We start from the raw sequence: 14,304 nt of genomic DNA, 5'->3' as shown, positions 1-14,304 counted from the left end.
GCGCATTCGCAATAACGAAACGGGCTTTTTTTCTTTTTTTTTCTTTTCTGTTGTCTTGTGTCAGCAAAATCTATGAAAAATCTATAAAAGTGCGCTAGCATAAAAGAAAACGTTTTTCATACGTAAACTTGAAAATCGATGTTACCACTTTTGAGATTGCACGGGGGGTGGGAGATGGGGTAGGGGAAAATAATGCATAATGGATTTTCGATTTAAATGTCATATTTTTGTCGAGTGGGACGAAGGGTGGCTTGGTGGGTGGGAGGTAGGCAGGGAGGAGGATCGGTTTAGAAACAAATTTCTACGACAAAATTGAAATCATTTGAATTCTTGTTCTCTCCTTAATTCTGAAAACACTTTGTATATTTAAAATATTTAAATCTGTAAAATTAAACCCAATGTATATACGATTTATGTGTCACACTCGACGTTTCTTTTACTGATTAAATTCCCTTTAATTAAAATAAATTTCAAATATGTATAAAAAAAAAAGAAACGTTTAAAAGCGATCACGAAACGCTGCTAAAAAAAGAATTGAAATATAATTCGGAGTGCAATGGGTTAATAGTTATATGCTGAAAATAAAAAAAAAAAGAAATCCAGCTAAAAAGTATAAGAATTTCAAATAAAAAAAGAAAAAAAATAATAATTACGGTTACGTTTAGTGTATAAAAAAAAGAAACTAGGGGTGGGGGGGAATATCAATCTTATAAAATGGATAAGATTTTTATTCAAATGAAAGCAAGCAAGCAAGCAAGCAAGCAGAAACTGTCGTAGTAAAAATACCATAAATAATCTGTGACGTAGCAGATTTTTAGCAACGATAGAAGTCGATGAGCAATCAGAAATAAATGATGGAATGAATCGATTCTGTTGTCAAGGGCCACAGAACACGCATATCGGTGAACGCAAATGAATCTTGTATAACTGGACACGACACGCGATGCGTTACTATTTTCAAAGTGAACCAATCGGAAGGAGGTATGGGTGAATTCGATAAATGCACCAAAGTGCTTCCTATTTCTTTCCTTATCGATTTACGAACCAACAACAACGACGACGAAGAGAAACCACCAACGACGATGACGTTGCTATGGATAATACAATATAAATAAACATAATATACGTAATAAACAAATTTTGTATGAAATAATTTAGTTATTACATTTGTTAACGCATTTTATAAATTTATTCGATATCCTAAAAGAAAGAAAAAACTTTTAAAATAATTTTATCATCGTTAAACAACTGCAAAAAGTTCAATCAAATATTATATTAAACGAGTGAAACGCGAATAATTGATAAACAAAAAATTGCTTTAAAATATTTAAATAAATTCGCTTTGTTTCGTACAAATATTCATTTATGATTTGATTGACAAAAAAAAAATAAACAAAAAAATGTAATAGAAAGTTAGAAAAAAACTGGCGAGTCTATGTGTACGAAAGATAATAATAATAATTGAATAATTAATTACGATTATGTAATGATTAAATCAAATAATTCATTTAAAATCGTTTAAATATTAAAACGAATAATATTCTTACCGTGCACGCATCGTTGACATACCTGTTTATAGTACGACGGTCGAGCTGTGACTGTTTCTCGAGTGTTTGAAATAAAAGTAAACATAGTACGTAGAGAAATAATTCGATCATTATAATTTTCTCGGAAAGGTCGATGACATCAACGGTTACTGTTTATCAAAGCTCGTTTCATTAGTAAATCTTACGCAGTGTATATAAAACGTTATCCAACGAGTTTATTCAATGCATTTTTTATTTATTCTCTTTTTTTAATATTTTCATTATAAAACACGACCGATAAAAAACCAACGATATTATTTTTTATCGAATTTCTTTTTTTTTCTTTCCCCTATCTATAACGCATTTTCTTTCGAACGAATTTATTTCTCTGTAATAACAAATATTTTTCTTTTATAATTTATTTACGATAATCGAATAAGAATTTATTGTTTTAACAAAAATACTGAAATCTTTTTTCCCAAACGTTTTCTCGAGGAATCAACTTGAAAATATGAAACCGATGCTTTTGAATACTTTGATATTTGAAAAGAAAATAATGTGATCGAGAAAACACATCAACGATCGTTGTATTAATTAATAATACCTCATACAGGTAAGTAATCGAATTCATTTTAATGACATTACATATAATTTGATCTTAAAACAAAAAATCTCAGCGTGATTTCCAATTGAAGATAGTATAACATACGTTATACGAAAGATATAAAATTATACGAATCCGAAAATAAAAAAGAAAAAAAACAAAAAAAGGGAAAAATAAATAACCGATCAGAATTGTTTCCTTCTTCGATAAAATACGCGGATAAAACATTTGAGAGAACTGTTCTCGCACTACGGTGGCAAAAGAAGGAGGTAGCTTACCACGAATTTGGTTTTTACGAGAAACGAGAGACCAAGAAGAATGAAAGAAAGAGAGAAAAAAAAGAAGAAAAAGAAAAAGAAAGGAAGGAAGGAAGGAAGAAGGGTGAAACCCAAAACCTCGACAGTTCGCAATCTTTTCCACCGTAGTATTCTACGTTGAAGCAACGTAAGCACTTTTGCGAGGGAAGTGAAGTGGTTTTCCTCGCGTGCATAGCCAGACATCGTTCGTGGATTTCATGAACAGCTCCTAAACCACAAGCCACATCTCGTTCCTTCTCGTCGCAATAGGCATCGTTGCGTTTTTTCAACGTCCTCGTTTCATTTCACCACCCCTTTTTTTTTCTCCCTCTTCAAAAGAAGAATATCTATTTATTTCCCTATATCGAAAACTACTAAAAAAAAACCACACGTTCAACTTCCTTTTACAATTTTGTTTCTTTTCTCTTTCTCTTATTTATCATCAATCTTTTATACATTTTTCGATAATTATTATTATTATACGCGTCCCCCCCCCCCCTGTTAAAATATTTTTTAACCCTGTCGTTGAAATATTTTCTTTTTTTTTTCTCATTGGAAAATTCACATTTTCTTGTTCTATTCGGTTGTGAAACTTTTTTTTAAAATACTCCATAATTTTTCTACGAAATATTTTTCTAAAATTTGTCTATAAGAAATGTGATAGAAACATATATAATATATTTTCCCGTAAGAATGATAGAAATTGGTATAGATTTAATGAGTAAACTGATCGAGTAACGTTAGATATATTATAGTATAGTTATTTGAACGTTACCTAGTAATAATCGCGTTGCCAGACGAGATAATAATGGAACGTAACGGAGGATGTTTAATCAAGGATAGATGATATGATAATAATACAAGGTACACGTAAATTGAAACTTAATCAAGAAATTATCACGTCATTTTGTAAATGGACTTATCCTTACTTTTATTTCAATGTTTTCACATTCGAATATATTAAACCCTTCTTACTGACATCATAAATCCTTTTTGACCAAAAATTATACATTATTCCTCTATTAAAAAAAAACCAACTTACTGGAATATAAAAAGAAAAAAAAACTACGAAAATTTCTCGGAAACGCGCGAATATTTTTTCTAATTTTCTAAAATTCCGTGCCGAAGAAAAACAAAAGAGTTTAACCCAACGTAGAAACTATGTGTTTTTTGTTTCGAGTACGATTAAAACCACATTGTAATGCAAAAGAGATAGAGAGAAATACTAATTCGTTGTTTTACGTTTGTATTGGGACAACTGCGATGAAATTCAATGTGCGATATGATCAATGGTCAGAAGGGTAATAGATTGGCTGTCTCGCAAAACGAACCTTCCCTCTCTCTCCCTCTCTCTCTCTTTCTTTTTTTCGCTACGTCAAATTTTGCGATTAATTTGGGAACAATGAAAAAGCCAATCGAAGCAGGAAAATGAGATTCGACGACACGGTGAACGTTGGCGAGTAAGCCACTTTCGTTTCAAAATGGTTATTACGTCCTTGATATACCGCGAATTCTTCGATTATCCCTCTCTTTTAAACGAGAAGATAATAAAAAAAGAAAAAAAGAAAAAAGATAAAGGATAGCAGAGAAAGAACGAAGTAGGGGGGGGGGATGTGGGTGGTGGTGTATGGAGGAGTTAGTTGATGAACGAGAGAGAGAGAGAGACGGGGGTGGGGAAGGGAAGGGAAGGGAACGTACAAATCGATTTGGACTATTACGAAGCAAAAGTAATTACATAACCGATTATTCTCCGCAAACAACTCGTGCTATTACCAAATGTGCTGTCATACGTCATTGTTATAAACAACATTTTAAACCTGACCAAAGGTTTTAACTTAACGTAGACCGAAACGTGATCAAAATAAATTATTATATCTTTCCAATTGCATTTTTGTTTGATTAATCGTGGAAAAGAAAAAAAAGAAAAATTACAACAGTCTCCAAAAACGTTAGATTTTATTATTAGTTTAATTTTGTTTTTTCTTTTCTTCTATAAATTGTCTCGCGAGACACATTTATTATTAATAATATCTCGAAACGTCGCGTGAATTTCTAACGAAAAATTCGAGGAAAAACGATTAGGCACGGAACCCCATCTTCATCTGCGTGTTAAATTATTTATTACATTTATTTTGTTTCTGATCATTCGAGAAAATAGTTTCCTGCTAAAAATACGATATCGTTTAGTAAAAACAATAATGTGTGTGTGTGTGTGTGTGTATGTGTGTGGTTAAAATAACAAGATTGCGATTAGTTACACGAATTTTCCGTAACTTGTTAACGGTGTAATTCGCACCACTTTCGATGTGCTCGATGATGATCGTGGTTAAATGAAAGAGCAAATGTTCTTTAGAAAACTTTGACGAATACGAAGGATGGCGACTGCGGCCTTTGGGAAACTTGGAATTAGGCCAATAGTGCGTGAGTTTCTCTACACTTGTACACGCTGTCCTTTTCGTCGACTATGAATCATTTGAAATTTCTTATGTTTCCTCTCTCTTTCTCTCTCTCTCTCTCTCTCTCTCTCTCTTTTCGTCTCTTTCTCATTCCGTAACATCTAACACTTTGTATACTTCAATTTACATTTATTTTCTTTCCTATACGCATTTACATTTTATCAATCATATAATTTTTCTATTTTGTTTTATTCACTTTTTAGAATATCATATAAAAATAGATGTTTATAAAAATAAATAAATATCAATGACATATCACAAACATTAAACTTTCGATTTATTCCAAACTAATTTTCCGATAATTAATTCCAATCGATAAAAAGTACGAAAACCCTGTTCGTCCCTACCCCTAAAAAAATTGAATAGAAAAGAATAACACGATATTCAACCAAAAAGAAAATCATTCTCTCTCTTTCAGCTTGGCTTTCCATTTCAGTTTTTCTTTGCCTCTTATCCTCCTTCTTCCTCCTTCCTCTTCCTTTTTTTTTTCTTCATCTCTCTTCACCAGTGGTGGTAAATCATTTCCCGGTCGCAGGATCGTTAAGTCTCCTCGTCTAATTTACCGAGTTAGATAGGAAACCCTTCAATGTCTCCCCTAGTGTTCCAGTCTTCCGTTCTGTTCCGATCCTTCCTCGAATGAGGAGTATTCGACTACGACGACTAAAATGAGGAGGGAGAGAACCAGTGGTGGGAGTGGGGGCGGGAGGAGGGTAGGAGGGAAAAGACGAAAGGAAGACGAGGACGACTACGAAATTTCAATTTCCGAAGCGAGTCGCAATGTCGAGCATTATCGATGCCGTTACGCGGAATTGCTTGGCACAAGCTCGCCTAACCGGATGTAACTTTCCTTCCATCTTTTCTTTTCCTTTCTTTCCTTTCTTTTCACGGTGTATATACTTCCATCTCACTCTCACTCGCACTCGCAACTCTTTCTTTCTTTCGCACTAACACTCTTTCTCTTTATCTTCTTTTCTTTTTCCTTTCTATTTTCTTCCTCCTTCTTTTCCTCTTTTCTACCATAACCTATCCCCTCTCCCTCCCTCTTTCCCCCTCATCATCCCCTTCTTCACTTCCTTTTATCAATCGTCTAACTCTTTGCTGGCCCTTTCCCTTTCTTTTGTTCGACATAATTCTCCATCCATCAAAAACACCTGATTCCCTTATTGTCCGAGAAAACAGATACTTGCACGCGATACTGTTTTATGTTAACTTTGTTTTTTCGTATACGAATACACGCGTGTTTATCGTATTTTTGTTTCTGTAGATAATTATTGACAAATTTTTATTTGATAATTTTTAGAATGAAAATTAATAATTACAATTGGATAATTAATTTTGTAATGTAATAATTAGAAATATAAAATATTTATAATGTGTGTAGGATTCGTGAAAAAATTGGGCCGTTGACCGGGACTCGAACCCGGATTTTCCTTCCGCTTTTCTTTCGGGCGACTGCTCTTTAACCAATTGAGCTATCCAGGGCCCACCGTCCAATCTCCTCACGAATGCCTATTTAAGTGTTTGGCTTGAAGGTCCACATATGTATATGTTTTTAAATTAAACATCGTTAAAATACGTTTTAATGATTTATTAATATTAATCATTAAATTTTGGAAATGTTAAATTATAATCGTAAAGTATTATTCGTTGGATAGAATCTTTCTATTCTATTAGCATTCGCGTTAAGATGAAACTTCTGGTTAGATGATGACCTTGCCCGCGAAACATTAAGCTTTTCTTTAAAAGATCGTTTAGATCGTTAAGAAAAGAAAATAACGATAAGGAAAGAAAGGTTACCCGGTCGTTACTCGGCTTATCTAACGCCAGTTCACACGCTATGATGCACAAACGAATGAACTTGTGTACACAAGCAACAGCAGCAGTAACCATGACGAACACCAGCTCAACGATAATGGCAGAAATCCGACCGATCGAACAAAATATTTTATAATCGATACAGGTTTTTTTTTCATTTCGATAATTTATTTGATTTATATTTTGTTTGTTCCGATTACGAAACTCTATTACGAAGAATACGTCTGCATCATTACTTATTATTACATCATTTTCATTTAACACGCGATCCTATTATTTCTTTATTCTTCTTCTTTTTTTTTTTCAATTTATTAACACGAATAATATTTCATTTGATTTAATTACGAACGCGAAAATAAAATAATAGAAATAGAAATACAACAACGTAACTTATAGATTTCTATTGAGATTTATCATTTATTCGAATCGGATGACAAATGTGAAAATAAAATCATTTAAATTAGATTTAGAAAAATAACTAATAGCTTTGTTTTTTCGCGATAAGAAATTTGCTCGCGTTAAGCTGTGCAAGTAAGTAGAGTAAACATTTTCAAAGTAACGCGCAATTTCGATTCATGCATACGATAGAAAATATATATTAAGTTTCCACGCACGTACCAAAAGGAAATTTCTCATTTATTTACGTAAGTTTTCCATACGATATCTCGTATGGAATAATCTAATGCGAGAAATAATAAAAAAGAAAATAAAAATAAAAATAAAAAATAAAATTACAAGAAATGAACATTTAATTTCCTTTTCCAACGACTAAAAATAAATTTGCTTTCGTATAAGAGACGAATAACGCGAAATGAAGGAATAAATAATTTTGCGAAAAAAAAATGTTATTTGAAATTTTCCTAGGATTTTTACATAGGAGTTGATTTTAGTAATTTCGTTGATGCGATAGATCGACAAAAACGAGAAATAAAATAGAAAACGAGTAGAATCGTGGCGATTTCTATCGTTCCCTCGTTTTCTACTTTTCCACAGGATCCCCTCTCTCTCTCTCTCTCTCTCTCTCTTCGTTTATTCTTTTTTTTCCTATTTCACCACTCTCACTCTCGTTCTCGCGTTCTCTTTTACTTTTGCACAAACGTCACGTGTCGCCATAAAGCTACGTGCCAGTAGAAACAAAGGATCGACTACGACCCTTAGACGATTTTTCGCGTGTGAACAAAATAGAAATGTAAGTCAAGGATTTGGCGGTTAGAAACTAACAATAAATACATCTCTGTCTTGTTTAATGCAAGATAGAAAATTAAATGGAAAAACAATTGTGCCGATCAAGATCTACTATTTTTCATTTTTTTTTTAATTAAAATATCATTACGCTTAAATGTTTTCTTTTAGAAAAAATCTTGACACTTATTTGACAAATAAAAAAATAAACATTAAATTATAATATTATTTATTAAATTAAATTAAAATTTCACTCGAATCAACATTCGTAATTGAAAAAAAGACACAAAAATATTGACCGAGATTTGCGAAAGAAAAGTTTACAAAATAAAAGAAAGAAAAACAATGAGATAAAAACTAAAATAACATAATCATAACGTCAAGAAGGCCACCAATGATGTGTCAATGTAATAAAGAAACTGCTCGTCATTGAAAGAGAGAACAACCAACGTGAGGTGCAGTGTATTAACATAGTCGACATTAATAGATATTATGCAAAGTAACAAAAGAGAACTGTTATCGAACGTCGGCACGTCGTAGTCGTCGTCGTCATCATCGACACGTCGTGTGAGAAACATCGGAAAAGTCTGGCACAAAGGTAGAATGCGTTTTCTTTTACGTGCTTTCATATACACATACACACACACACATAGTATACACAGGTGGTGAATGGTTACGTTGTTACGTCGAAGATTATCATCACTTTACGAAAATAAACATTATAATTATATCAATATAAATTTGTACAAATATTTCTCCTACTAATATAAAAAAAAAAAAAAAAAAAAAAAATGAAACGAACATATTAACACGATTTTTCGTCAAAAGTTAAATGACATATATATTTCATATCATTGAAAAGTGTCTTAATTTTAAACGTAATTATATAAAAGTGATTCTTCATTCTTCAATGTAAATGAATTAGATATTTGTAAATTTAAAAATAAAGAAAAAAAAGAAAAAAAAGAAACTGTAAAGAATCGTACGCGTTATCTCGTACTCATGCGTACCAGATGTTCCAAGACGTATTATGTTAATACGGAATACTAAATGCGTTCGATCCTTCGGTTGGCTGTTGTTCGATCTGATCGTCACGATCCATTTAACATAACTTCCATACGTGTACTCGATGGAGAAATACGAGTATCAAATATGTTTCTGACTGAATAAATAAAAGGAAAAAAAGAAAAAAGGGTGACGCGTGGCAGTATGATAATAGAACGTGAGAACGTGGTCATTATACTCGTGGACGTAACGAATTCAATTAATAATATAAAAGAAGAAAAAAAAAAAATAACAGAAAAGGAGAGAAAAAAAGAATTAGGAAACACGAGCAAGCAAGCAAGCGAACGAGCGTGCATGCGTTTCCGTTGAAGTCAGCGTGTGTGCACATGTTACGCGTTTTTATTTGCGTGTTTTTTGGGGAGAATAAAAAAAAAATGAAAAAAAATATAGGAAGAAAGAGAGAGAGGGGGGAAGGGAGGAAGAGAGGAAAAAAGTGAAAAAAAAAAGAAATTTGACGAATATGCCTGGAACCATCTCGGTTACGCAAAAAAATTGAAATTAAAGAGAACGAAGTAATACAAAGATCGAATAAACGTACATACATATATATATATATATCATATATATATATATATGTATATACACGTGTTATATAAAATATTATTATAAATATTTATAATTATAATACACAATGCAACGTACCAGATGACCATAATAAAGATCCACGAACTTTCCACGCTCCTCCGTTTCAACGTTATTTTCAATTCTTCTCTCTTCTTATCTACTCTTCTTCTTCTTATTATTATTCTTCTTATAACACTTGACTAATTATCAAAGTCCAGAGAGTATAGAAGAAAACACGTTTCACGATATGAAACACCGTGTGGTGTCTTAGATCACTGCTCGCGAGCCTCGGGTTAAAAGGCGAGGCTCACGAACGGCGACGTGGTGCACGACGACGATGACATTGACGACACAACTCGAGAATTTTGTTTTCCTTTTCCTTGGTCACTTTAACGAAAAGAAAGAAAAACGAAAAAAAAAAAAAGAAAAATGATGAAGAAACGGAACTATCGAAACGGAAGGAAAAAGAAATAAAAAAAGTAAAAATAAGCAGCGAGGGGGGTAGGTAGGTGGGTATTAACGTTCCTCTTCGTCTTCGTCGAAGTAGTACAAAATCCTTCCTTCCTTCCTTCCTTCCTTCCTTCCTTTTCCAAAGATATATTCGATGCTCCTCGAAACTGACTTTTACATTTGTAACGCAAACGTACGAAAGTTTACTTCCTTATCCCCTTTGCCCCCCCTCGTCCGTAGATGTAACAGTTAAGAATAATAAAAGTAGAATCGAAGTATACCGAAAATGTATCGGCACACCAAATTTCCACGTAGCAGTAGTAGTAGTAGTAGTAGTAGTGATAACAAAAAAAAAAAGAAGAAAAAGACGAGGATTTCAAAAGGAAAGAAAAAGAAAGAGGGTTAAAATTCGATGGGTAAGAAAAAAAAAAAGAATTGGAAAGGGGGAGGGGGGATGAATTAGACGGATCCACGATTTGGAAAAGGATCTGCGAGGATGCGTCGTAATGGATTGTGTAAGAAAAGGGGGGAATGGGAGGAGGGATGAGATGGTAAAGGACGGTAGACGACGATCGTCTCTCTCCTCTCCTCTTTCCGGTGCGAACAGGTGGGCACACGCTCGCGACACGCTGCGCGCCCGCGGAGAACACGCGAGTCTCGCGAGATACGGGAAAACGACAATGAGAGAAGACGCACGCGTCGCGACGGCTTGACGTCGACTAAGGTAGATCGGACTCGGCGCTTCACGCCACGCACCCCCACCACCTCGAACCCGCCGCCGCCACCGCCGCCGCCGCCGCTGCCACCGCCGCCGCGACGTCGGCCGACGCCGACGCCGACGCCGAAGCTGAAGCCGAAGCTGAAGCCGAAGCTGAAAACCGAAACCGAAACCGAAACCGAAGCCAAAGACGTTAACGACAAACTCTCCCGCAAGCGCTCCGAGGGCGCCACCGTCGTCTATCCTCCCACCCTCCCACTCTTCTTCTACGCTCCCCCTTTCGCATCATTTCTTCCAGATTAAGCCACGATTTTCTTTTCCACGATCACACTTTATTTCTTCATTGATATCTATTTTCTTCTATTTCTATCCGACACTTTTCTATTATACGAAACCCTATTCCATCCCCTGTTTCTATGCTACACCCCGCCCCCCCCCCCCCGCTTCGAAACAAACCGAAACAGAAAGCTTGGATTATCATCTTACTCTCTCTTTCTCTTTCTCTTTTTCGATTTTATCTATCTATATAGATTTAGTTTCGAAAACTGTGACATCACGACGATGCGATTTTCGTCGATCATTCTGCACAATCCTAATCGAAATTCCTCATGCAACCCTGACATTTCTATACAAATTGGACCTATAGTCCGTTAAACATATATAAATCAATATAATAATATTAAATCTGTTTATATACGAATATTCATTCCTTTTTTCATTTTAACCATTTGCTTCGACAAATTATTATTTCTCGGTTTATTTTTCAATTTTACTATTTTTCTTTTAATACGATCGATAATTTTTAATTGGCAACATACTATTTCGTGTAAACCACGAAGCCGAGACTAATTACTATTCGTTGGGTTTTTACCTTTTTTTCTATTTTTTTTTATTTCTACTTAGATGTTTTAAAAGTACCGATAATAAATTGTTACACGTAAACGTGTCGCACGAACTATTAGTGCTTTTTCGATAATCTAAGTACGATCATTACGATGCTCTCGCATAACACACACACACCCACACACACAGGTACATATATAGAGAGAAAGAGAAAGAGAGAGAGAGAAAGAGAGAGAAGGGTTACATGTCTGTGACTTTACGGTGGATGGCCGCACGCGAATGACCTCGAAGATCATTTGTCATACTGTCGCAAGTTTGCTAGTTAATGCACCGGCCTGCATCACGCGTGCGCACGCACGTTCTACTTCCTCTTGTCGGGACCATCCTTCTTGCTACAATTTTCAAACTATAACGCTTTATACATACTCCACACACATACGCACAAATTTATAGACAAGAACGTACACATACGTATTCATGAAAATACGTAAAAGTAATAAGCACGTTGAGATGCATATTTGAAAGTAAGAATATACGCGGTGTCTTCTGTTTTTCTCACTTTGCTCTTTCTCTCTCTTTCTCTAATAACAAAAACTGACAAATGTAAGAGCGTATTTAGTGCCAAGAAGAAGTCACCATCTCGACAAAGCTTCCTCGAATCGTAAATTTGACTTTTAACGACTTCTCCGTTTCCCCACCCACCCCCCTCATCCCATTTTTCTCATTCTCTTTCGTAAGTTTTAGTATGCGAAAGATCAACGATCAAAGAAAGCTTATTACCGTTAGTTAAAGGAAAGAGAGAGAGAGAGAGAGATATATTATACCACGATCTAACTCGAAGTTCTACTACTTTCACGATCGAAACCATTTCAATGATCGATAATAATTAACTTGTTCGAGATTTTCACCGGGACAGTATTACCAATGAACTTTTACGATTGGCCGATAAATGCGATAAAGTTTAACAACGGCTATTAACGTTTATATACATTTGCATCTAACTAATTAACTAACTAACTAACTCTCTATCCCCCCCCTTTTCGAATTATTCATTTAAATATTTTCATCTATCCTCTATTGAATTTACAATTTTCCCAAAGCCCCAACCCCCCCTGCCCCTTCTTTCTTCCACTAAAGTCTACATTTCCAGATCGTATTTATTGGCTATATTCTCCGCTTGGTATTATTAATTTAATTATCGTTATTGATCCTCCCTTCCTCCTCTTAGTCCTCGGAAGAAAATGAGAAAATTAAAAATAAGAAAAAAAAAAGAAACAAAAAAGCGAGGAAACAGGTGATTTATTAAAATATTGTTCTAAGTTTTTGTTTTTTCTTTTTTCTTTTTTTTCTGTTTGCTTTCGAAACAACTGATTTAAATTGTCCGTCATACGTCCTGCAATATTACGTCATTTTTAATTATGTCACTAAAGTCTACCCGTTTGTGACATCGTACTCGATACACTGTCGCTTCGATCTGCACCAATCAATTTCCCATTTCCTATAGTTTCATTTCTATTAAAACAAATAATATTATATCCGTTATTCGTGATTTTGCATCAACGAAAAATTGATTATATACAAGTCAATACCATTTACACACACACACACACACACATATATATTCACGTATACGTTTAAATAAAATGTTACTATTGAAGTATAGAAAAAAAAAAAAGAAAAAATGTGTTAAACTTATCGGATCGTTTGGAACGTTCAAATTTAGCATAAACTTGGAGAAAAACGATATCTCGAGATCGATAGATCGTATCAAGGCCGAAAAACGTGAACTACTATGAATTCTGAAATTGGATCAAACGATCGAGCGATTCCAATTTATGTCGTTTACAATACCATGCTGTATTCGTTCGCATAACGATAACAAGAGCAACGAGGAATCCTATGAAAGAGAAATAGAAACATAGAATCACTAGGGAGAGAAAGAGAGAGAGAGAGAGATAGAGAGAGAGGAACATACGGTTTACACCAGGCACCAAAATTAGCGTTCACCAATTATTGGTTGCAACACTTTATCGATTTCTTATTGTTATCGCTCGTAAATTAATTAAATTAACAATTACGATTGGCACCACGGGGCAACCCCTGTGCTCGTAAATAACATCGCTTGCGTTATTCGCATGTGTTTATGTTTGTTCTTACCCATATATAAACATACGTATGTATATGTATATGCGAATGCAAATATGTATTGTATATATGTCGTATATATTAAATCGTATAATTCAGTTAATTCATGAAATATCATTGATACGAAATAATGAATAATATTTCTAGAAAAATTCTATACAAACATTTTGATAATTCTACAATACGTATGCTTATTTCTTCGATAAATATAAATTAATATTAACATATAGATAAGTTTTTATTGTAGATACGTGATACGTATATTACACACAAACACGCGTACACACATTCATGATATATGCACACGTTTGTTCGTGGATATGATATCCCGAAGCGTATGACAATACGGTTTTCTTTCTTGCGAACGGAAAGCGTAAGGAAGTACATAGAAATGGAATGAGGGAAGAGAATAAGAGGACCGCTAGGGAGGAAAATGTATGAGCAGTTTCAAGAGGAACGATTCTTAAATTTCTACCATAGTAACTAATAACTAAGTTAACTTTACCGATGCAGGAGGCTCGTTCAATGCACGTAATTGCAAGATAAGATACATAAACGAATTACTAACGTAAGCAAAAGAACAATAAAACACCGTTTATAATATTTTATACTTGTAAAACGACTGTTACTGTTCGAGAAC

General features: G+C 34.2%; 1 protein-coding gene across 14 annotated transcripts in view; it reads right to left on the bottom strand.

Moving 5' to 3' along the window:
- Positions 1 to 10,346, bottom strand: part of LOC122522000 (CUGBP Elav-like family member 1) — a 362,262-nt gene extending 351,916 nt beyond the window's left edge. For 13 of the 14 annotated variants that reach the window (XR_006304965.1, XR_006304966.1, XM_043642770.1 and 10 more), the window contains exons 1-2: positions 10,240 to 10,346; positions 9,587 to 9,895 (exon numbers count right to left, since the gene is read on the bottom strand). Coding sequence is in view for 10 of the 14 variants with exons in the window: in XM_043642761.1 (XP_043498696.1) it covers positions 9,587 to 9,597 (11 nt within the window). In the remaining 4 variants the exon portion in view is untranslated. The remainder of the gene's footprint in view (positions 1 to 9,586; positions 9,896 to 10,239) is intronic. The other variant, XM_043642775.1, reaches the window with a different exon arrangement.
- Positions 10,347 to 14,304: the final 3,958 nt, after the last annotated feature.

The sequence above is a fragment of the Polistes fuscatus genome, unplaced genomic scaffold, assembly GCF_010416935.1.
Source record: "Polistes fuscatus isolate 324 unplaced genomic scaffold, CU_Pfus_HIC Scaffold5, whole genome shotgun sequence".
In the NCBI taxonomy this organism is placed as follows: Eukaryota; Metazoa; Arthropoda; class Insecta; order Hymenoptera; family Vespidae; genus Polistes; species Polistes fuscatus.
Note: the sequence above shows the minus strand (reverse complement) of the source record. Positions and strands in the feature narration are given on the sequence as shown.